This window comes from Electrona antarctica (genome assembly GCF_951216825.1).
Source record: "Electrona antarctica genome assembly, chromosome: 20".
Lineage (NCBI taxonomy): Eukaryota > Metazoa > Chordata > Actinopteri > Myctophiformes > Myctophidae > Electrona > Electrona antarctica.
Genome location: NC_136801.1, coordinates 13,959,098 through 13,983,610, shown reverse-complemented (window position 1 = coordinate 13,983,610; position 24,513 = coordinate 13,959,098). Strand labels below are relative to the sequence as shown.

General features: G+C 42.0%; 1 protein-coding gene across 1 annotated transcript in view; it reads right to left on the bottom strand.

Annotated features, from left to right (window-relative positions):
• Positions 1–24,513, bottom strand: part of gad2 (glutamate decarboxylase 2) — a gene marked incomplete at its 5' end in the record, with an annotated part of 35,816 nt that overhangs the window by 4,507 nt on the left and 6,796 nt on the right. Inside the window, 8 exons of the mRNA XM_079489424.1 lie at positions 13,111–13,218; positions 14,694–14,843; positions 15,658–15,736; positions 16,939–17,003; positions 21,470–21,586; positions 22,234–22,288; positions 22,934–23,013; positions 24,238–24,353. Coding sequence (XP_079345550.1) covers positions 13,111–13,218; positions 14,694–14,843; positions 15,658–15,736; positions 16,939–17,003; positions 21,470–21,586; positions 22,234–22,288; positions 22,934–23,013; positions 24,238–24,353 — 770 coding nt within the window. The remainder of the gene's footprint in view (positions 1–13,110; positions 13,219–14,693; positions 14,844–15,657; positions 15,737–16,938; positions 17,004–21,469; positions 21,587–22,233; positions 22,289–22,933; positions 23,014–24,237; positions 24,354–24,513) is intronic.

The following is a 24,513-nucleotide window of genomic DNA, read 5'->3' as shown; positions in this document are numbered from 1 at the left end:
ATTCATTATTATACCAACAATAGACAGTGGTGGAAGTAAAATTCCGGACTTTTACTGTGGAGTAAAAGTACAATATTTGCCTCTGAGATGTAGAGGAGTAGAAGTAAAAAAAAAAATACCTAAAATTTGTAATTAAGTACAGTACTTAAAAATATACTTTCCACCACTGGCTACGATTAGTGACGGCAGTGGTTGTATTGCTAGTGGGGGGAAACAAGTATTCATTACCAATGGATGACTGGCCATGCACGACATTCATACAGCTGGGCTGGTTCAGGTCTGCTGTAGGCCTACTCTACATTACATTGATGCAATGATTCTCTGGGCCAACCCCAACACCTGGGGAGTAGGCCTCACTCGAGGACTCTGATGTTTTTTGACCCCCTTATTGTGTCTCAGTGGGAAGATAATAAGCCTTAAAACATTATCGAGAACCTTTCATTTCAAATTACTGTGGCTATCCAAGCAGCTCTTGGTTTCATAAGCGTTCCTGTCTTTTGGCGGGGGATGGGTAGAGAGGGGGTTGCTCATTTTCTTCTTGGTGGTGGTGGGTATTTCCGAAGCCAGGCTATTCATATGGATATGAGTAATTAGGGGCTATTATGCTATTCATTGAACATAATAGCAACATATTATCCAGACAGCCAGTGGGGAGGAAAAAAAGGCCATTCATCCAACACAAAGCAAAAGCACACTGCTTGTCGGTCAAGTCAACCATTAAGTGGCACTGAATAAACGGGCAAAATGATGAAATGAAGTAACATGGACTTGCACTTTGACTGTGCATGGCTAGTCAGTCAGGTTAGTTGACTTTGATTTCATCACGTTACTTTTAGTGCTTTATTGTTTTTAATTCTTATATTTTATACTTCTTTATCTGTTTTCCTAATAAAGTTATTATTTTCTTTTGTCCTCTCCTCTGGCCCCCACACATGTAAAGTGTCTTTGAGTAGCAAAAAAGTAGAAAAGCACTATATAAATCCCAGATAGTATTATTATTATTTGAAAACCTGCATTTCCCGTTCGTTGCGTTGCCCATGCCCATAGACACCTTATCAGACGACGTCACACTGATAAGAAACAGCATGCGCGCGCATAAGGGCTGCAGAAGAACAACACCTCTCATAAGATGCAATGGAAAAGTTCTAACTGCATTCACGTGTAAAAAATGCCCCATCAAACTTTCAGATGCTGTTTTTCTCCCAGTGTGGAGGAAGAATGATTAGGATTTGTATTGTGATCTCTCGCCCTTGAAATATATAATCCTTGGTTTCTGTTGTGTTTGAACAATAATAGCAATTCAAAACAGTTGTCCTTGAAGAATATTTAATAACGGTTCTGTGTAGTTTGCAGTGGTGTGGTGTGTCAAGGAAATCCAAACGGAGAGTTTCGCTTTGTCTTAAAAGTCGTATCCAAGTTTTATTGAAAGAGGTACGAAATGCAGTTTCACCAGGCAGTTTTTGGGAACAAAGGCCCTTGGAGTCACACGCACACGGCCTATTCAAATCAGCTAGGTACGAGTGAGCACACCATCGGAACGGAAACAGGTAGTCTATATACTAATGCAAGTTTAAAACTCCCCCCCTCTCTCATGAGGGTGGGACTCAGAATTGTCCTTACTTACTGGCCAATCAGTGAGCCAGGACTATCATGCAAGGTTTTCCTATGAGAACTTAGCAACAGATGAAACTATACCAATAAAAATGAATGTACCATATAAAATATACAGAACATTATTTAACACCTGCAATGAAATAGTTAGACTGTATTCTTGACTCTAGATGCATATTTGACAAAGATACGTTGCATTCATGACAGACAGGGCAGACAGATAGAGCAGAGCAGAGTTTGACCTAAAATATGCCATGCAGCTGTTATCCCATGGATGCATCTAGGGTAAGGAGTTCACGCAGACCCCTGTGGGGTTTAATTACCCCCTCTGTTTCTTCAAGCCTAGTTGTAAATAACTAAGCGTAATCTCAAAGGATCTTACCGTGAGCCAGTTGCCACAGATTGCATTGTATAGAAAAACAGCTGTCCCAACTTACGCTCTCCTCTTGTGAGCAGTCTATGCACCTGGCTGTTTTATAATATATCAACTGATTGATATATATGTGTCCATGTCTATAATATATCCATCATATTCCTCCCTCAACAGGCTTTTACGCCTGTTGCAATACAATTAAAGGATCAGAATTCATAACCTGCCAAATTAATTTTTCCAAAAATAAATCTTTTTTTTTTTTTCTTTCTTTTTTCCAAAATGCAAAATTAATCATTAAACCATAGTTTGACGTGACACGTCCCAATGTAGGCCCCCCTAGATACAGGAGCATTTTGTTAACTACCTGAATTGTATCAAATTAGAACAGAACAAACATAGGGCTTGTTCTGTTGTAGGACAGACCTGAAACTGAAAACAGAAATTAAACTCCTTCTTTAACTGAAATCCTATTTAGACTAAATCAAATTCCTATACTGATTAAATTCAGATCCCTGTAAATGAAAAGTTAACACTTAAAACATGAAAAAAGACAACGAAAATAAACATCTCTAACAACAGTACTAGACCAGTACCTTGTTAAATCTACTTGAGCTGTATCAGCACAGAAAACAACAAACACAAACATGAAAACATAACATCTTTCAACATTAATCAAAAACAACGATTCTTTTTTTTTTTCCCATGTCACAAACTGTTCAATCGGACGTCCAACGCGCGGTAGGAAATATCCCACAATTATTTTTTCGCCTATAGAATAACAACGCTTGGAAAATCCTCCTTGATTCTCAGGACTCGGCATAGTTTGCATTGACTGATGAGGGGACGTAGATCTCTTAGGTTTGGGGCGGGGGCAAAAGTGGACTGTAGTAGGCAGAAGACAACAGAATCTCCTTTGAGCATCACAAGGCTCTGATTCTGAATGACAGCTTATTGCTTTAGCCATGTCAATCATGACAGCAGAAGCATCAAAACGCTCCCTTCTCCATAGCAGCAGGAGGACAACACTCCTTTCTCCAGTGTGAACATAGGAGATCCTTGTAGTCTCGGCTGCAGAATAGTGGTCGGGTTGACACCTCTCCGGCTATCTCAGTGGCCATGAAGGTCACCTGCTGTGTTGATCTGATGATAGAGGCTAGGCGAGAAGCATTCTGTTGTGATGGCAGCTGCCGGTTGACACACCCCCCTGGATGCTGTCGGGTTGCCACTCCCCCTTTTTGGTGCTGTCAGATGTCAGTTTTTGACACGCCCCTGGAGCGGGAAATCACTCCGGTGTAGATGACCAGAATGGAACCCTCTCCCATGTCCACCTATTACCACCTATTAAAGGGTGACATGCAGCCTTCCTCCAAAGAAAGTTAGAAGTCCCTCTCAAATCATGCGGTTAGAATATTAGTCCTCTATGCAAAAATCAAGAAAGTGTGTTATAACATATTAGTCCTTGTTTTGACTTTCATTTATATACCTCCAATGTAATTTAATTCCCCTCAAAGCACCAACAACTCAATTGCAAATCATAGCATGTTCCCTTTGTTATTTTGACAACCCTAAAACAATTTAGTGTGACTTTCTCTGACATTAATCCCACTGTTTTGTATTAATCTCTCTTGTTCTGGCATGGCAAAGTGTGTATTAACCATGGTTTTTGAGAGAGAGATTACATTTAGACTATGTTAAATGCAAGAGACTTGACCTCTATAATATAAAGTGTATATTGTATAAAATAATACAACTCCCCCCTTTTTCCTGGGAATTCAACATCCCCAGGAAAATACAGAGAAAATAACCAACACGCACATGCCACCCCTCATGACCGAACAAACCACCCACTTTGAATCACAGACCGTCATCATCGCCCACCAAAAATCACAACTACTTAGCACCTATAACAAAGTAAAATTTAAGAACACAAAGGGATGTAATCTCCAACCACAAAGATAATAGAAAGTGAGCTCTTTTTTTTTTTTTTTTTTTTTTTAGTCACCAGTTTATCACCTCACCATGAAAGGGAAGGGGACGGGTCCCCCTTTCTTGTACAAGCGGTAAAAATAACACTTGCCCTAATGTTAATGTCCAAAAGAAAAAATCAGCAGCTTTCCCAGAAATGTCAAACAAAAATAGACGATCAATGACTGACACACGTTACCTCAGCCGTCATAGTTGTAGTCCACAGATCTCCGCCCGGTATACTTGAGCCGCAGGAACTCTTACTGAGGGTCAGGTGGTGGCACAGGCCAACCACGACAGGTGCGCAACGGCTGGACGGGCGCCCTCATCCCACGCCACCCAAATGACGCTCCCCACGACGGCTGTCCCTGCCAGGAGCCGGGCGGCAACTGTACACAATACCGCTCCATATGTGACAAACTACCACATCTGAAGCAGCCTTGGTATCGCGGCTTGGGACCACGGCGAAAACGCTGACGAGGCTGGACGTCTCTAGGAAGAACAGAATGGTTGTCGAGCAATGGAACGTCATGTGGCCCCGCCACCCTGAGAGGTGCCTGAACGACTGGTGGACCGTTCTGAGGCAGCGGGGCTGAGTCCACTGCACGGGCCGCAGTCTTCAAGGCGGTCTGCACACCCTCAGGCAGGCCTTGTTCAATTTTCTCTCTCAGAAGAAACACGGCTAATTCCTGTTGAAAACATTGTAACTGTCTCTTATGCAACTGCCTTATCGCCTCCTCCTCCTCACGCTGCTGGGAGACAAATGTCAGCGGAGGTTCTGTAGCATCCAAAGGAGAGAAAACAACATCAGAAGGAGAGAAAACATCCGAAGGGCGAACATCCTTACGATTCCGTCGCTTTACCATCCACACGTCCGTGGCTTCAGGACCCCCTCCCAGCATCAATCCACCACTTCCGCCGTCCGGTCGTCGTGGCACCGCGATCGTTGATGCGTCATCCGGATCGGGGCTAGAAAAATCTAAGTCACGTGCATCAAAAACGCAGGCTCCTTCATCAGGAGAGCGAACGGATGTGGACAGAGTGTCCTGTACTGGGGACCCATCAACGGATGTGGACAGGGTGTCCTGTACCGGTGACCCATCAACGGATGTGGACAGGGTGTTCTGTACTGGTGACCCATCAACATGACATTGGGCATAAGCCTCACACATTTCCTGTCCTCTTTGGAGAAAGAGATCCATCAACCTTCGTTCTGCCCTAACCCTATGCTCCAGGACCAGTCTATAGTCCTGTATTCGTACGTTCAAGGCATTGATGACAACTGGAGAAAATACGCTATCCTGTGGCCATGGGCCAGAAGGGCCCCATAAGTCCCATTTAGAGTCCCATTCAACCAAAATTGAAGTTAATTCAGCCATCAGTCCATTTGGTGGGGAGGAGCATGCGTGTGTATGTGACCCACTCATACTGGAGCGGTATATGGGCACACCTTAAGGTCAGAGAATATTGAATTACAATTATAGTCACTTCTATCGCTACTATAAGCACCCACAATTGTCCAAAAATAATCCCCCTGTGATGCAAAATTACCCCATATATTAGTTGTCAAAACCCTAAAGGAAACACACCGATTCACAATGGTCAACCTGAAAACCAGTTATTAACGCGGTTATCACAGGAAGCATGTACACCGTGAACTGTATAGCTATATACAATTCACACGAATAGATACAAAAATATGCATCCACAGGCGGAAACAAAAGCAACGAAATTTAGGTGGTCAGAGACAGAAACCAAATTAACCTATTATAAAACTCAAATATCCTCCTATAACATAGTGTAGTGAAAAGGGTGTCATTAACCGGAAAATCACAAATGCAGTGACTTCCCAAAAATCCTACTGTGTATTAGTACCCACAATAGCCCCCCTTTAAACTTAAACTAAGTCTACAATAAACAATACAAACCAAACAAATTGTTAGAACATGTCACACACTGAATGTTTCAAGACAAGGCTACCCTGTGAGTTGAAACTGGCAGAACAACGTCTAGTTATGTAACAGTCATGCACCATCACCCATGCAGGTTAATAGAACTCGAAAACAAAAGATGGGGCTAACTCCCTACACTAAAACTCACGTATATCCAAATGGACTACCAAATGGTTTTACTTCTAAAAAGAAAATCGTGAGAAGGGGTTTTAAAAAACTAACTATAATTACGGGCCAAAAATGTGTTACAAAAAACGTGGTAGGCTATATCATGAATAGAGTATTGACCGGCCTCCTAAAAAATGTACACTATAAATTCAAGTATACACACCAAACACCTGGGAATATTCCTACCAGTTGTTCAAAATTAAGACAAAAACTTTGTCAAAGAGAAGGCCGTTCCAATACTCACCCATGTATTGTCCACCACGCATGCAACTGAAAGAAATAAAAACTGAAAATGTTACTACTTAATCACCTGAAAAAGGAAACAATTAACCTACGATCAATCCATCCTAGCGACAGATTAACTTTATAAAAATGTAAACTGTCGAGTACAGCCACAGAAATGGTATTTATAATTAATAACAGATTCAATAGACATGTGTATCTGTATCCTGCAAACATTTGAGCTAAAGGGAGTTGTAGTCATATCCCCTGATTCCGAAATCATCCGTAACAGAAGAGAACAACCACAAGGCCCAAAGATAATATAACCTGACTCACTCCGTTGTTACTATTGTATATTTGCACAAGACGTGCCCACGAACGGATTACAGATTGACGTTTGTCAACATAAGGACAAAGAACCCACTATGTTGTGGAAATGACTGGTACATCCTACACATGAAATACATTGCCCCTCAACCCCCTCACAGTAACCCTCAAACGAAATTTCAACCACATGTCACAGTAAGGTGACATGAAAGATCTCTCAGAAAGAGATGAAGGAAACATTGTAACAATATGCCATTTAGTGGTCAAAACATATACAAAATATTTGTCAGCTGGTATGCTGAATGTCATCTTACTACAGAAAGGATGTAATAAACCTAACTATAGTAAAGATCTTTGAACAGGGGTAGCCATCTGTTTACTGTAAATAGCCCCCCAATAAATTTGCTCACAGCTCACAGTGGGTCTTTTTAAAACAAAGGAGAGGAGATAGCCCTAAAGCTCTCTTCACCTGAAACATAGTGTTGATTCAGGGCGTTAGCGATCCCCCCTCCTTCTGAAACTAAACAAGTTATTTATTGAGGGTGGAAGGGATTTTAGCTCTCTCCCCCTCTTTCCGTCAGAGCATGCTAAAATTGTCATTGCAATTCCTCACACGTAGCTCTGTATGTATTCGCTCATTTAACTATCACTCTTCACTCACACATACATTATTCCCAATCCATTATCGTGATATCACACACACACACACACACGCAGGGGAATAGTTACCCCATCACCCACACTCATTTGCATACAACCAACCCCATACCGAGTAAATGGAGATTTATCTCACCCTACGCAACTGTTTTTGTCCCAGAATCAAATTACTCATGCAGAACTATATATACATTTTACTAATAAGAACTGTATTTTTAACAATCCCTAATTAACCTATACCTAACTTTTACCTAAATGTAACCATTTCCAATTTGAGATGTATTTGTCATTTACCCTCTAAATTTTATTTGGACCCCCAAATTAAACCCACATTTTTAAACCTTAATTGTCCCCAATCTCTGAGTTTTTGAGCACAAGACAACAAAAATAGACTGAGCTGTTGTCTCCGTCAAAATTTAAATGAACCTCCCTACTGTAATATCTATATTATTCATTTAAGAAAAAAGTCAATCCACCTTTAAACAGTCACTGATCTTTAAATAATTTCTCAAATATAATTTCACTCTTATACATTTATACACTCTAACGTGCATGAATAGCCATATTATAGTTCCCTTATCTAATCTAGTTCATGCATCCAGTTTACTTGTTAACCTCCTATTAATTTCGTTTATTTATCTAGTTTGTTCATAAATGTATTAACCTATCACTTCCCCCTGAGCCATGACCAACATGGCTCATGACAAAAATCTGATCATCACAGAAAACAGTGCTACGCCATCCATAACATCACGCTCAGTACAACCATAGTCAGCAGAACAAACCAACTGACACACGCATCCATCACGCACCCACGCACAGGCACGCACTACACACATAGAGTACAGTCATACATACTCATCACGCAGGACTCTCACAGAGTTGATTTAAATCACTACCACGGTTCAGTAGTACTATTTTCCAACTCTTCAAACATAACCACTTCACACACACACGTATAACTTCACCCATGGGACAAGGTAGAAGGACACGGAATCAGTCCACTGTACTCTGTCCCATCTTGTGTGTGTATGTGTGTTGACCCTCCGTTGCCTCAGTCAACACGTCACCACAGGTGGTCTATTCCGAGAGCATTCCTAAGTAATAAAAGGTCCCTGTCTGTTATATGACAGGATGAACTCACAGCTATTATAAGCTTTAACAGATTGTTATCTTAGGCCATCTTTAGTGACTCCACAGCTAGCCTCTTGTCAATTAATGCAACCAGCCGTTCGAGTCTTAAAGATAATTGATTGATTGAAATATTTATCAACAGTTCGCAGAATTACAGTACCCTTCAAGCACAAACTCAACCCAAAGGCCGCTAACTGTGAGTGGACAGCTTACAAGAGGGTCCACCATTGTTCAATTCATCAAAAAATAGACTATACTGCCTGGCCTAACTGAACCAAACTTTTGTTTGTCGGTGAAGCCATCCTTACTGTGCAGAGCTATGCATGTCTCCTGGCTGGCGAAAATTGTTGCACAGCCCAACACCCATTCAGTACACATTCAAGACCGCACCACTCAACTCAAAAATGGTCTGATCATAAGAGTCATTCTAGCAATTATTTTCACCCGGGTTGAATAAAAATAATATGTAGAAAAGAATGACACAAAAATGTAGCCTACTCATCTTTTCGTATTCAAAATACAATTTTCAAACAAACAGACCCAGACCACGTCTAAATATGTGCCCATACACATGCCGTCCAAGTGAATAAACAACATTATCAAAACCCAACAGAATTCATTCTCTGGTCCAGCCAGAAAATGAACATCCTAGAGGCCTTCTAGACTGTTTTGTTCCTTCAATGAATACTCAACACAGACAGACAACATCCACAAAAGCACACATAAAGAGTAATCTAAAACCACCTTTAACCCTCGTATTTCGTATACAGACATATTGCAATGCCTTAAATCAATACAAATTCTAACGACACCTCCCCCCATTTGAGACATGAAACTTCTCCATGTATCAATAACATGCAGCCTCAGCCATAGGAAAGATAGACAGGATTCTGGAAAGATAGACAGGATTCTGTCCACCATAAGAAGAGTGTCAAAGCACCACCACAGGTATAAGCCACCCATAAAACATTCAATCACCCATACGGACAGACATACACAGACACCCACAGCCCCAGGCACACACATACACGCATCAAAAGGCTAGTTTGTCAAGCCAAAGACAGAGGAAAACGAGTCAAACGACCCATGGCAGCACCAGAACACATGCGGTCACGTAACCCCAATAACGTCGATTAAATCAGAAATAAACTGATCCACCCCAAAGGAAACGTCATAATTTCCCCAGGAAAACGGGAGCGAAAGAGAGGAGTGCACGCACACGCACGCGCACGGAACGGCACAAGGGAGCAGTAGTTGCTGACAGAAAGAACAAAAACCACGCCCCTAGCCAACCCAGAACAAACCCGCTCACACACCGGAAGTATGAGGAGACTTGTAAAAAATAAAGAAACGCTCCCGAACGGGAACAAAGACAGTACAGCCTGATAGCCAGTACTCAAAGAGCCGCAATGCCACTGGGAAAACCAAAATGGCCACGAAGAGATATTAACAACAAGATGAGCACATCCAAATGAGCGTCACCCAAATGATACAAACAGCAAAAATAAATCAGCACGCTGCACGTCCCACTCAGGCCTCACAGGAAGAGCAACCATAAACACAATGAAAAGCAAAGCGTAACCTAATCGAATGTAAGACGCACGTTTAGTAATGCAGAAACATTTAAAAAGCGAAAAAAGATCCGATTCCTGGAAACACTTGCTCCTCATATAGGTTACCCACTCCCCCAAAACAATACGCCCAAACGTGGAAAGCAGTACGCTGACGACAAATCATTGGCAAAAGTGTAGCAATAACATCGCCATACTTTACCTGTCCAGACCCTTGTCCACGGGACAAAGGAATACGACTCTGCCATCACATCCCACGCATCTGTGTGTAGTGCCGCTCAAAACAGACTAGCCCTTATACAAGAGAAATACTCATCTAATCCCAGAATAAAGCCGCACTTCCACACAGACCCACGCGATGTTTCAGCAAAAGCCCCTGTACTTTTCTTAAACAAAGGACCCCATACCCCGTCGAGCAGAGACCCCCCACCCCCACTTATACGAAGGTGTAAAACTTTAAACGTACACCCGTGTTTTTCCACAAATCACCGCTAGGAGGAAATTGTGCTGGAAGCGATCATAACCAAACAATCACCAGAAATGCAGGCACATACCCCCACACAGCAACGTAAAAAAAAACACAAGTATACAGCAGTGCGCGCACCTTATGCATCGTATATATATATACGTCACAAAATCCCTGTTTTGCAATACGCTCGCCGGCTCGTCTTACTGGGCCTTGCGTAATCCAGACAACCTCAGAAGAATAATATTAATAAATATTAATATCAATCACCCAAAATCTCAGATTCCTATTCCATACACCCAGCAACGTAGGGCCAAATTATCCTACTAACCACCTTCGGCTAGCCCTCAGGAATGCACAAAACCGTCCAAATAATGTGCACCCCATGTAATACGAGGACGGCCACGCAAATAGAACCTGGTCATGAAAAACGCTCGCAAACCGCACGCGCCTTCCGGAGCTCCCAGCGGGGCAGAACAGCACTGCGGCAACTGTGTAGTTTGCTCGCATGCTACTATTCACATCCCACCGGTTCCCCGAAAAACGTGTGCCGTTTGAAATCGCTTTAGCCTATAAGGTATATCAGAATCCACGCTTCCCCAAATTGAAGCAAAGGTATTGTTCTATATGGCTACGCCATATCTTCTGCACGTTTGGCCAGGTATGTGTTTTTATAATGAACCGCCACTTTGACGGCGGAACATTACAAAAACTAGTTTCAACTTAATTGTCGTAAAAAATGAATTTAAAACCAGGGTTTAGGACGAGGTTTTTGCTCGCCCGGCGTTTACAGTTAAAATAAAACAATGGTAAATGGAATGCGTTGCCACTGCCTAGCAAGAAAAAGATAAATTCTCACGCTCTGAGACACCTCACCACCGGCCTATATGCACAGATCCGACCCTGGATCGAATTTACCAGGCTCCCCTCGTAAAACAGCTGTAATAATAATTTTACACTCACCCAGCTCAAGACGAGGGATCCTTCAGCAACCGGGGATCGGCACCATCTGAAGAATATTTAATAACGGTTCTGTGTAGTTTGCAGTGGTGTGGTGTGTCAAGGAAATCCAAACGGAGAGTTTCGCTTTGTCTTAAAAGTCGTATCCAAGTTTTATTGAAAGAGGTACGAAATGCAGTTTCACCAGGCAGTTTTTGGGAACAAAGGCCCTTGGAGTCACACGCACACGGCCTATTCAAATCAGCTAGGTACGAGTGAGCACACCATCGGAACGGAAACAGGTAGTCTATATACTAATGCAAGTTTAAAACTCCCCCCCTCTCTCATGAGGGTGGGACTCAGAATTGTCCTTACTTACTGGCCAATCAGTGAGCCAGGACTATCATGCAAGGTTTTCCTATGAGAACTTAGCAACAGATGAAACTATACCAATAAAAATGAATGTACCATATAAAATATACAGAACATTATTTAACACCTGCAATGAAATAGTTAGACTGTATTCTTGACTCTAGATGCATATTTGACAAAGATACGTTGCATTCATGACAGACAGGGCAGACAGATAGAGCAGAGCAGAGTTTGACCTAAAATATGCCATGCAGCTGTTATCCCATGGATGCATCTAGGGTAAGGAGTTCACGCAGACCCCTGTGGGGTTTAATTACCCCCTCTGTTTCTTCAAGCCTAGTTGTAAATAACTAAGCGTAATCTCAAAGGATCTTACCGTGAGCCAGTTGCCACAGATTGCATTGTATAGAAAAACAGCTGTCCCAACTTACGCTCTCCTCTTGTGAGCAGTCTATGCACCTGGCTGTTTTATAATATATCAACTGATTGATATATATGTGTCCATGTCTATAATATATCCATCATCCTCAAAACCACACCTCCAGTCGCTGTCATAAGAACGAGAGGTGCGCTCATGATCACGGCAGCAGAGCCTGTTTGTGCACGGCTGCACGAGCACCTGCAGCCCATCAAGTATAATTTATGCTTCGTCCCGCGATGGTGTCGCGCACGCAGACCTCTACGCTCACAACAGTCGCATCTGCGATGCGATGTGAGCTTGTATATCAGCTGTTCTCTGTGCGCAATACTGTTGGGCTTTGAAGTATAAATGTCTCCTAGGGTGCATCTCACTAGCCAACTCACAAGAGGAGGTTGAATGGACTGAAACCAGCGCTCCCCAAAACAACAGGTTTGGAGATCTGTTGGGAATTGATTAAATGAAACAGTCACCCGTGCGCCCAGTCCCAATGTTTGTAAACAAATAATTGGTCTATAGCCTACATATCATTGGTCACGCCTTGTGACATGACGCCTCGTGACATCACGCCTCCATATATGGTCACTACTCATGACATCATGCTTCCATATACTGTATGGAACCCAGTCAGGCTAGTGTACTGTTTTTGAGGGGCGCCAGCCCCTCCTATATACAGGTTTAATGTTTGTCTTTAGTTCAATGTTTGTTTTGTAAACGCATTGACAATGAAGGGAAATTTTACGTCATAATGTGTCATTTACGTCATTTACGTTGTCTCTTTATTGTTAAGCGTTTAATGTTTGTGTTTGTGTTTTATATAAACCATTACATCACCTAATCAACATGAGTTAGACTTTAATATATTAGCGCCCCTCACTTCACACAGGTTTTTTGTTTTTCACAGAAGTAAAATGGAAAAATAAATGTGGACATACCTTCCCATCAAAGACCATCTCATATCCTTCTCTGCCCTTGATCTTGTTGTACAGGTACTCTGACAGCTCCAGACACTTGTCAATCTGGGCTTCGAAACCGATGGTACCCTGTCAATGGAAGTACAAAATAGTATGCACCAGCACCAGTGTTGATTTCGTCGACCAAAACTATGTCAAAAAATGTCTGTCGACTACCTTTTTTCACTGAGGAAAACGAAATAAAAACTATGACTAAAACTATGACGAAATATACTGACAATTTCTTCAACAAATAAAAACTAAAATGTTAGGGAGGGACTAGTGGAGAAGAGATCTAGTAGAACTATAGAAGACAAGTCGTTTAAGTTTTGGTTGTGATCGGGTGTTGTGCTCTGAAAATATAGCAGATCTACAAGCTCACAACGCATTGTGCTGTGACATGTTCTGAACTTGTAGATCGTCTACTTTCAGCATGCAACCAAGTGTAAAATCAGCCATTTCAATGCCATCGGCCCGCCAAAATACATTTTAGTTGACTAAATCAACTAAAGTATTTAGTAGACTAAAATATTAGGATAATTAGTCGACTAATAAAGGAATCGGGCATGTCTGATAAGGATAACATAAATATCTATATACTGAATCAAGCTGCATGTGTTCACAAAAGCCTGAGTAGACGGTGAAATGACCCCAAACATGTTTGAAAGTGAAATATCCCTTTAATTAATGCCTAGAGTAAGAGACATTTTGTGACAGTGTGACTGTGAGTTGACATTTTGGACATTCACTCAAATATTTAGTGTTGATCTTCCAGGGAGCAGGACTGCAAACATCCATTTGTGGAAGTGGGGTCCCCAAAATCAGAATGGTTCATTATTGGTGAGTATACATTATAGTTTCATGGAAAACTAACCGTTAGATTTTGATATTTAATGTGTGCAAGTGAACGATGTAACCTCATGGTGGTGCTAGAGGAAAGGCCATTGGGTCACCAAAATCAGTAGGTTTCCTCTGGGAAGCATGAAGGTATAACTATAATATCATGGCAATCCAGCCAGTAGTTTTCGAGTTATCAGCAAATCAAAAGCTGTGTTGATAACACAGCAAACAAAATATGTATTGTCTTTACCACTTACTATAGTCCAATAAACAGAGTAGTCTAAGGCTAGATACTGTATGTCTGTGTTTAGTTAGTTTGTAACCAAATGGACCCTTTTGGGCTTGTAACTCTGAGAGTGTACAATTTGAACCAAATGGACCCATTTGCTTAACATTATACGCCATGGACCCATGGCGTACATTTGCTTCCATTTGTACACTCTCAGAGTTAAATTAACAGTGATTTTACAAAATAAATTGGGGTCCCAGAGATAGAAATGCCATGAAATGGGTGTCCGTAGACTAATGCATGTCAAACTGGGGGTCCTTGAAATTAAAATGGTGGAGAATCACTGCTAGAGCTGTAAAAACCTTCTCTTATGGGGGTCCCTGGCGTATATTTTCAAATGGGGGGGTTCGCAGGGTTGTCAATTTGGGGGTCCTTGACATGAAATAGTTTGGGAACCACTGAGTGCCTGTTTGTCTCAAAAGGACAGCATGCCTACCTTGGCTCTCCACATGAGCCAGAGCTTGAAGATGTCCACATGGCGTCCACACTGCAGGGCCTTGTCTCCGGTGTCGTAGGAGAGGTCGTAGTGCTTGTCCTGCTGGAACAGGTAGCAGGCATGCATCTGGTTGCAGCTCTGCATCAGACCCTGTTGAAGAGATAGAACATGTAGAATCCATGTCACTGTGATGATGGAACATATTGAGGCACCACAACAGAGCCTTAATTATGTGCCTAATAATTGGTAAGACCTGAAGTGAAGAAAGTAAGGAAGATATGGCTGCTGTGCATTGAACATATCATGCCACTCTACATTGCTTATTTGCTTCCCATTGTATACCATGCTATAGAGCGTCGCAGTCCCGCCTCCTACCCTGGACCAGGAAATGAAATCCAATGCATTATTCTCATAGACATTTCTTAAAGTATTTATTTAAAGACGGTTACGCCGCGGACAAAGCCAACTCGAGTCGTGACAACTCATGACAACACAAACAATATTTTGGACCAAACAAATAATTAGAAAGAAGAAAAAAACGGCAGGTTACAACACTTTTTTTGTTGTTTTTCTTCTTTGTAATTATTTGTTTGGTCCAAAATATTGTTTGTGTTGTCATGAGTTGTCACGACTCGAGTTGGCTTTGTCCGCGGCGTAACCGTCTTTAAATAAATACTTTAAGAAATGTCTATGAGAATAATGCATTGGATTTCATTTCCTGGTCCAGGGTAGGAGGCGGGACTGCGACGCTCTATTGTCATGTCACATAACATTAGACCAGTGGTTCCCAAACTGTTTAGCCCGTGACCCGAAAGAAACGTTTGATGTCTACCTGGGACCCAAACTAGTGAAAATAGCTGATCTACAAGTACAAGACATTTTTTAATTCATGAAAATGTTTGCTTTTTTGGGAATGTTTTTTTTTAATGGTTTTAGACTGTGCATAAAATGAAGCATACCATACCTCCTCTCTGACTAGCAGGGCAGAACACTGCAGAGGAACCGACATCATTTTGTGTGGGTTCCATGTTACTGAATTTGCCCTGGAATTGGAAGAATCAATTCTATTATACAGTATTCCCATCATCATCATCATCATCATCATCATCATCATCATCATCATCATCATCATCATCATCATCACCATCATCATCATCCCCACCTTTATTTAAAGGAAAATTCCGCAGTAGCCGCTTTGGATATATTAACGTCAGATTACGGTAAGAAAACGGCTACTCCGGAGTCCGGAATTCTATATAGTCAATATAGCCGGGGTTACAATAGACGTAATCCAAATCCATTACAAATTGACAAGGAATGTGAATCAAAGTGCAATTACAAAAGTAGAGGCTACTTAAATAGTATGGAAAAAAAGTCACTGAAACGAAATAACGTAATTAAAACAGGTGCAATCACAGTAAAAAATGTTAAGGACCATTACTCTGAACTGACCCTATGGCAAGGGCCTGATTAAGGGCCGATTCATACTCCTATTTTACCACTGTTTCGGCGCTGTAGTGCCGAAATGATTTCGGCCCGTCAGAAATTTTCAGTAGCACCGAAGTACCCGAAGTACCCGCCCCCCCGAACCTCAAATGACGTCACATTGTAGGCTCTACAGAGCCGAACCGACTTTTATTCGGCTCTAAAATAAGAGTATGAATCGGCCCTTAGACCTCTCAGTCACAGAGGATAAACCTGAGTTGTCAAAAAGTGCACACAGGCCCCTTTTCCACCGGGGTTGAACCGCTTCGCTTCTTTTTTTCCCTAATTTTGAAGCAGCTCAGAGTTTCCACTGAAAATGAATTGGTTCAGAACACTTAATTAAAGTTCGAAACTGGAACCAAAAATGGCTGCCGGTTCCGTTGTGGCACCACGGTTCCAAGAACGGAACCAGTTCTAGAACCAAAGTTCTTTTGGGGCCCCTCTTCCACCAAAAGAACTTTGGTTCTGGAACTGGTTCCATAATTTATTTTTTTATGATGCTTTATATCACTCTCTCCATCTTCCAATCGTAATAGTGGCACGGCACTAGGTTCAAAAGTATTTTTTTGGTTCCAAATCCGGAACAGCTTTTAGGGATCTGAACTAATTAATTTGGTTGAAAATTAGGCGAGGGGAAAAGAACGGAACCGGTTCAACCCTGCATGGTGGAAAAGGGGCCTGTCAGTGTGGACCAATACTAATAAATCATGCTAAACGACAATGAATCCTGCACACACAGCGTCACGTTGATGACACTGACCTCTCCACACCGTCCAGCTTCCACCTGTGCCTTCTGGACATGAGGAGACTTCCTCCCCATGCTCCCTGCATGAGAACAGGGACAACATGACCATCACACACATTATGGTATATAAATAGGACTTAGCTTCAGGCTGTGGGCCATGTTGAATTATAACAGGCACAACATGCAGGGGTGGTAAGGCCTCACTCAGACCTTTACTGCATTGCTGTATGCTTGTTGGATGAATGTTGTGTAGTGTCATGGCCGCCCCAATGCATTTCCAATGGAAGTCACATGGTTTGTAGTCCACATTTTGGACTACAAGCTGTTGTATGGCTTTTGGCTGTGTTTCGACTGCGCCCCTCCCCCTCATACAACACAAATGTTGTGTCAAACCATGTGACTCCCATTGGAAATGCATTGGGGCGGCCATGACACTACACAACATTCATCCAACAAGCATACAGAAATGCAGTAAAGGTCTGAGTGAGGCCTTACTGGCAGTGGTGGAAAGTAACTACTGTAAGTATATTTACTTACCGTACTTGAGTACAATTTTGATTTACTTTACTCGAGTATTTCCAATTTCTACTGCACTACATCTCGGATCCAAATATTGTACTTTTACTCCACTACATTTATTTGAAAGCTATAGTTACAAGTTACTTTGTAGATTTTGAAACATACACTTCAGCCCTATACACATTTTGAAAATAGCCAATCTACAAGCTCACAATGCATCATGATGTGACCCATTGTGAGCTTGTAGATCTGCAATTTTCAAAATATTTTTATACATTTGAAAACTTTGCTAAACTTTGCAGACATTCTGCATAATGAATATACTTTTACTTTTGGTATGACAATTCTTTTGTACATTTACTCAAGTACATTTTTAATTCCGAACATTTACTTGTAGCTTGAGTATTTCTATATTGCAGTACTGATACTTTTTTTATGTATCTTTTGAAAATAGCAGATCTACAAGTTCGATGTGACGCGTTGTGAGCTTGCAGATCGGCTATTTTCAAAAAGATACATGTATGTTGTGGAATAATAATCTTTATCCACAAAGTAACTAGTTACTAAAGTTTTTTAGTAAAATATTTGTCTCTGAGTAGAAGTATTCATGAAAAGTGGAAATACTCCAGTGAAGTAAGAATACCTCATTGTAACTACAGTACTTGAGTACCTGACTGTACTTAGTTACTTTACACCACTGAGAATCAGACATGTTATAAATAGGATTGGCCGCAGGCTATGGGCCATGTTGAATCACAACAGGACAGCAGGGGTGGTGCATGGCATGAGCTTTGCTTGAATAGATTTTGTACAGTGGCCATTATACTACGCAAGAAGCCTGGTTTACACGTCAGAATGTGCACCGGCAGATCTACAAGCTCACAACTTCCCCTCGCACCTAATGCTTGGTGGTGCAATACAAGACACACAGCCACGTATGAATCAGGCATTATAGATTTGTTCATCACTCGACACAAACACAGATCTGCTCAGACACTGCCGGTAACAAAACATGATATGATATCTACTAGCCTTGAACCCAGACCGTGAACTTCACCAATTACTGTATGTATGCAAGTCAGGAAGTGACTTGAATTTTATATTGGAAGCCACAGGTCCCCCCCCACGCACGCACGCACGCACGCACGCACGCACGCACGCACGCACGCACGCACGCACGCACGCACGCACGCACGCACGCACGCACGCACGCACGCACACACACACACACGCACACACACACACACACACACACACCAACCAATCAGAAGCCGCAGTGCCTGGGCGCCCGTGGGATCAGTACCAGTCTGAGAAGAGAGACTGGGAGATTGGAGTGAATCAGTCCTGGATCCAGTCCTGGATCCCAGGCTAGATAAGAACCACTATACTGACATACACTCACAGGCGCGCACACGCACAGTACAGCACTTTAGAATGACACCCTCCTTGGAACACACGCAGCAGAGGACCTTTCTTTATTTTCCTCTCTGAGCCGGGTGAAAAATGACAGGCGATGATGTTTATGTCTCTTAATAGAGCGACCCCCCCCCCCCCTCCCCCCCTCTCTGTCACGTCTAAATCACCGTCATTAATAGATACTGAGAGAGAGAGGCCATGATGGTGAAGTCAGGGGAGGGGATGATTTAGTGCCTCTGCTCCCATTCCTCTGGCGCTAGATAGGAAATGGCTGCTATCTAGGTCGACTGAAAGCAGCAGAGGGGGAGACACACATATTCCATTTGTCAGAGGCTGCTGCCCGTCGTTGTGTCTACATTATGTCCTCCGCTAAATGCCACTTGAAGTGCGTATGTTGGAGTACAGTGAATTATACACGCATGTGATGTAACTAACAACCATATTTAGACATGCAAGCATGCATCCCCGCACCACGAGATCCGTCCCCCGGCGGCCACGACTCATTCCACGCACTCTCCCCATCTCTTGAGCACACTCGTCCTAGTTCTTTTGTGTTTTTTTTCCTGTTTGTTTTCTGTAAAGGATGCGTTACATGTGATCGCGACAAATGATAAAGTTAGTTTATTTAAGCACATTTTATTTATAAAATGTGAATAGTATATATGTCAGTATTATATTTATCTTGGCGTCCAGGCTATAAGCCCAAAATAATAACTAACCTGGCTAATAAGCCAGACTAATTGCAAATGCAATGAGCGATTACTATGTAACCCAGGCAGATCTGTCTGTCTGTCCGTCTGTCACACACACACACACACACACACACACACACACACACACACACACACACACACACACACACACACACACACACACACACACACACACACACACACACGCACACACACACACACACACACAAACACACGTGCACACACACACACACACAGTAGAAAAAGAAAAAAAAGTGTTAAAAAAAACTTAAAAAAGAAAAGAAAAACTTAAAAAAGAAAAAGAAAAAACTTTAAAAAAAAAAGAAAACTTAAATAAGAAAGTGTGGTATACCGGCAGGCAATTTTTCACGGATGATTCGCGTCTGGCTTATTAGCCAGGCTACAAAATAACACTTGCGTGCGCGGGCGTGTGCATCAAGGATTGGAATGTAAGCTGTTTCTACCATGGGGCCGCTAACGGAAGCTAAAAAAAATGTTTTTTTTATCAAATGTCGTGTTTCTCGTGGATGGCCAAGATGGTATTAATGACTTTCCACGAGATATCTTGTGGATGGCTTGGAATGGGTTAAGAGCAGGGAGATATACATCTAAGGGGAAAACAGAACCCTTGAGCCCAAACCACACCAGTTGCAGAGCCTACTGGTGGTGCTGGGGTGGTGGTGGTGGTGGGAGCAAAGAAGCACATACAACATCAACAGCAGCACTGACAGCAAGAGGAAGTTCAATGAGCCATGGTGAGATTAAGTTGATCGCCAATTTGTTCAGCTGCTTGACACATCACATACAACATTGCCCACTATAGAGCGTCGCAGTCCCGCCTCCTACCATGGACCAGGAAATGAATCCCAATGCATTTTTCCCATAGACATTTCAAAAAGTATTTATTTAAAGGCGGTTACGCCGCAGACAAAGCCAACTCGAGTCGTGACAACTCATGACAACATAAAAAATATTTTGGACCAAACAAATAATTACAAAGAAGAAAAACAACAAAAAAAGTGTTGTAACCTGCCGTTTTTTTCTTCTTTCTAATTATTTTTCGGCCCCAAAAATTTTGTTTGTTGTCATGATTTGTCACGACTCGAGTTGGCTTTGTCCGCGGCGTAAACGTCTTTAAATAAATACTTTCTGAAATGTCTATGAGGAAAATGAACGGAGAATCATTTCCTGGTCCATGGTAGGGGGCGGGACTGCGACGCTCTATAGAGGGTATGCGCGTGACATCATCGTACCTGGAAGTTATGCGGGAAAGCCCACTGAGTGGCAAAAAACTACTTTCTGACCGTGACAGCCCATTCATGCAAACAGAAAAGTCCTGTCTGATTGCATTAAACAATGTTAAACTCACCAACATTGCAGCTGTACGAAAAGCTTGAATTCTCCTCTTTCTATCTGCAAAGTTTTTGTTTCATAAAAATCCACCATAGAAACCTTATGAGCTACTTTCTGTCAAGAAATGCCTTGCATTTGATTATATTTCTAAGTGTCAGAGTTTGGAAGTGCTTGTTTTCAATAACACAACATTTTGCTGCCTCCTGCATTATGTGACATTTAGAAACAGGTGATACGCAGGACGGTTGAGTGATTCCCAACGAGCGCCTCCAAACTCCAACACTCCATGCTGCTCAATGTTTTGCCACTCAGTCTAGATGAGGGGGGCGTGTTCTGATGGGAAAATCATGCATGTGCATACGCTCTATAGTGCTGCAGCACATAAACCTCTTGAGTGTACTGTATCTAGCTCGAAGGCTGCGGATCATCATAATTGACTTAATGTCCTAGCTTTAACTCCAAAAGGGTCGCTCATGATGATGGACCTATAATCTATAGAGTCGCAATTCTCGCTATATTTCACTCAAAGAGAGAGCATTACTCACATCCACGTGAAACCACACGTTGTACTTCTTGCAGATGTCGGAGATGGCGATGAGCGGGTCAAAGGCCCCGTACACTGTTGTCCCTGCAGTTGCACTCACGAAGAAAGGCACGAAGCCCTGTGTAGGCAAACGCAAAGAAACATAATGATGGTTGGTCCTTAAAGCACAAAGCCCTATATGCAAACTAGAGCTCTTCACAGGTCCAAAGAAATGTATCACACTGTACTTCTAACAGAAATAATAATAATAACAATTAATTGCATTTTTATAGTGCTTTTAAGTGCTCAAAGCACTTTACAATGGTTTATTCATTCATACATTAATGGGAGGTGAAGCGGCGAACAGTCGACGCCAGCGTCCTCACTTCCCACATTCACACACCAATGGTGGCAAGCTCACACCGACCAACTCATTTGAGGCAATGTAGGGTTCAGTGCCCAAGGACACTTCGACATGTAGACAAGAGAAGCTGGGATTCGAACCGCCGACCCAGGGATCATTGGACGACCTGCTCTACCTCCTGAGTCACAGCCGCCCTATGCATTAATCAGATGGCATTTCTGTCAGAAAGGCAGTTACCACACTGGTAATTCTGTCAGAAAGACACCCGTGGCTTCTGCGTTCAGTGCCACTCAAAGTGACTACTGGGTTGGGCTGCTGTAAGCGGTTGGGCTGTTATGTCTGGCAGATATAGCTGAAGGGTGATTTCACCCTTGCGTGCTATATTGGTTTATTTCACAGTGGGTGAGGGTGTATGAAATTACCTTCTGCTTGGCCTCCTGGATTTTCCTCTCAAGGTCAGACGGGATCATTTTACCGCTGCAAACGGTATGGGGAGAAAAGAACAGTGGTGGAAAAAGTACTCTGCAATCACATAAATACTGCAATGCAGAAATACTCTGTTACAAATACTGTATAAGTCTGGATAATCAAAATTCACTTGAGTAGGTTACAGTAAAACGTAGGCCTAAGTATTGCCATACGTAAAGTACCAAAAGTAAAAGTACTGGTTATGCAGAATGTCCCGTTTAAGATGTGTAAACGTTTTTTGAAAATAGCAGATCTACAAGCTCAGATGGGCTATTTTCAAACAGCCAACGTTTAAACAGGGCTGAAGTGATTAATGTATATTTTTGTAATAATCATTCAAATCTACAAAGTAACTAGTAACTAAGGTTTTCAAATAATTGTGGAGTAGTAAAAGTACAATATTTGCCTCTGAGTTGTAGTGGAGTAGAGAGAGGTAAATGTATTGAAATTTGGAAATACTCCAGTAAAGTAAAAGTAGCTGGAATTTGGTATTGAGTAAATGTACTTAGTTACTTTACACCATGAGAAAAGAGCAGGCTTTTTGTTGCTTGAATGTGTTTGTAAAAAAAAAAAGAAAAGAAAAAAAAAGATGGATATTAATTGTTTCATCTTTGAGCTTTGCTCCTGTGATGTTCAGAGGCTCTCCCGCCTTACCATTCATCTGCTTTGATGCAGATCACACTCTCCGTGCCAATGCCGAGGGCGGCCGCTCCTTTCTTGATTGAAAAATGGCTCTGAAAGATCATAGAGCGAGAGCCGGGAGAACGAACAAGAGAAGAAATAGTAATTAAAACACTACATAATTGTATAATAGTGATTCATTAAACCTATTCATGGATTTCCTAGATAGATTCATGGACCTGTTTGCCAGTGTTGTGTTGGATTCATGCTAATGTGTATTTTCAGACATGTAACCACTTAAACTGTCAATAATTTGTAAACATGAGCTTTTGCATTTCTTTTTTCCCCCACCTCTACACTAAACCACTTGGCCGATCTGCTATTTTTGGCTAAAGCTCTCCTCACAATAGGAATGCTATGAGTTCAAGTGGAAAATGTAAAAAGGGATCACACAAAAAGCTATGCCCTGTAACACAGTTCAATAGATAGAGCCCATAGAGTTTCATTCTACACGCCTGCTCTGGGTAATCATCTTTCAAAGCATCTTATATATGCTACATTTTGAAGTGGTACAGAATCATCTCGTGTTCTTTGCATTTGTCACATTCATATGCCTGGCCCTGCATGTATGGTATAAGTGACAAATAAAAGCCACCAACCAACACAAAAGGTCAGCATTATTGAAAGTGAGTTACAGTATGTCAGCATCAACAGCTAGAGCTGTTCCTCTGGCTGAAAATCCTCTTTAGCATCTATTGAGCTGTATAGCAAGTTATGTCTAAACCTGTAATATTTTTTATTTGTGCAGTGTGGATCACTGGTTTCTTTCAAAACTGGCCTGAAAAAACATCCATCAGGAGACCACAAGGGGAGGTAAATGCAATTTCCCATAGAAAGGAGGTGTCATTCAATGTCAACGGTTTTCCCTTTTCTCCTTTTTACATTGGAGTTGATGTTATTGTGTGAATTGTGTCTGTCTGTCTGTCTGTCTGTCTGTCTGTCTGTCTGCCTGCCTGCCTGCCTGCCTGCCTGCCTGCCTGCCTGCCTGCCTGCCAGCCAGTCTGCCTGCCTGCCTGCCTGCCTGCCTGCCTGCCTGATTGCTGTATACATTTCTGACTAATACAGCACTCAATCTATCACTCAAAACCTTATGGAATAATTCCCAAATGAAATGTTTGAGTGCATTTTAGATGTAAAGCACACCTTCACAAAATAACTATTGTATTTGGATCCCAATCAGTGATCAGATAAATAATCCCTATTAAACAATACAACTAAAAAAGCACTAAACCATGTATAAAATTAAGATGAGAGGTGGATATGGTAGAGAATCCTACATGTTCGGATGTAAAGGCCACCAATCTGGGTACAGCTGACATTCCTTTCTCCTTGACATCAGGGAACATCTTGTAGCGAGCAAGCAGCATGGCATACATGTTAGAAATGGCACCACCTAGAGGACAGATGAGGAAACACTGCTCAATTTCTCTTGACTCACATGATTTGCATAATGCACATTGGCATGTCCCACTGTCGAGATCCAGGACCAAGTCCAACAGCCAGTGGTGGAAAAGGTACTCATATATTTTTTTTTTTACTCATTATACAAAATG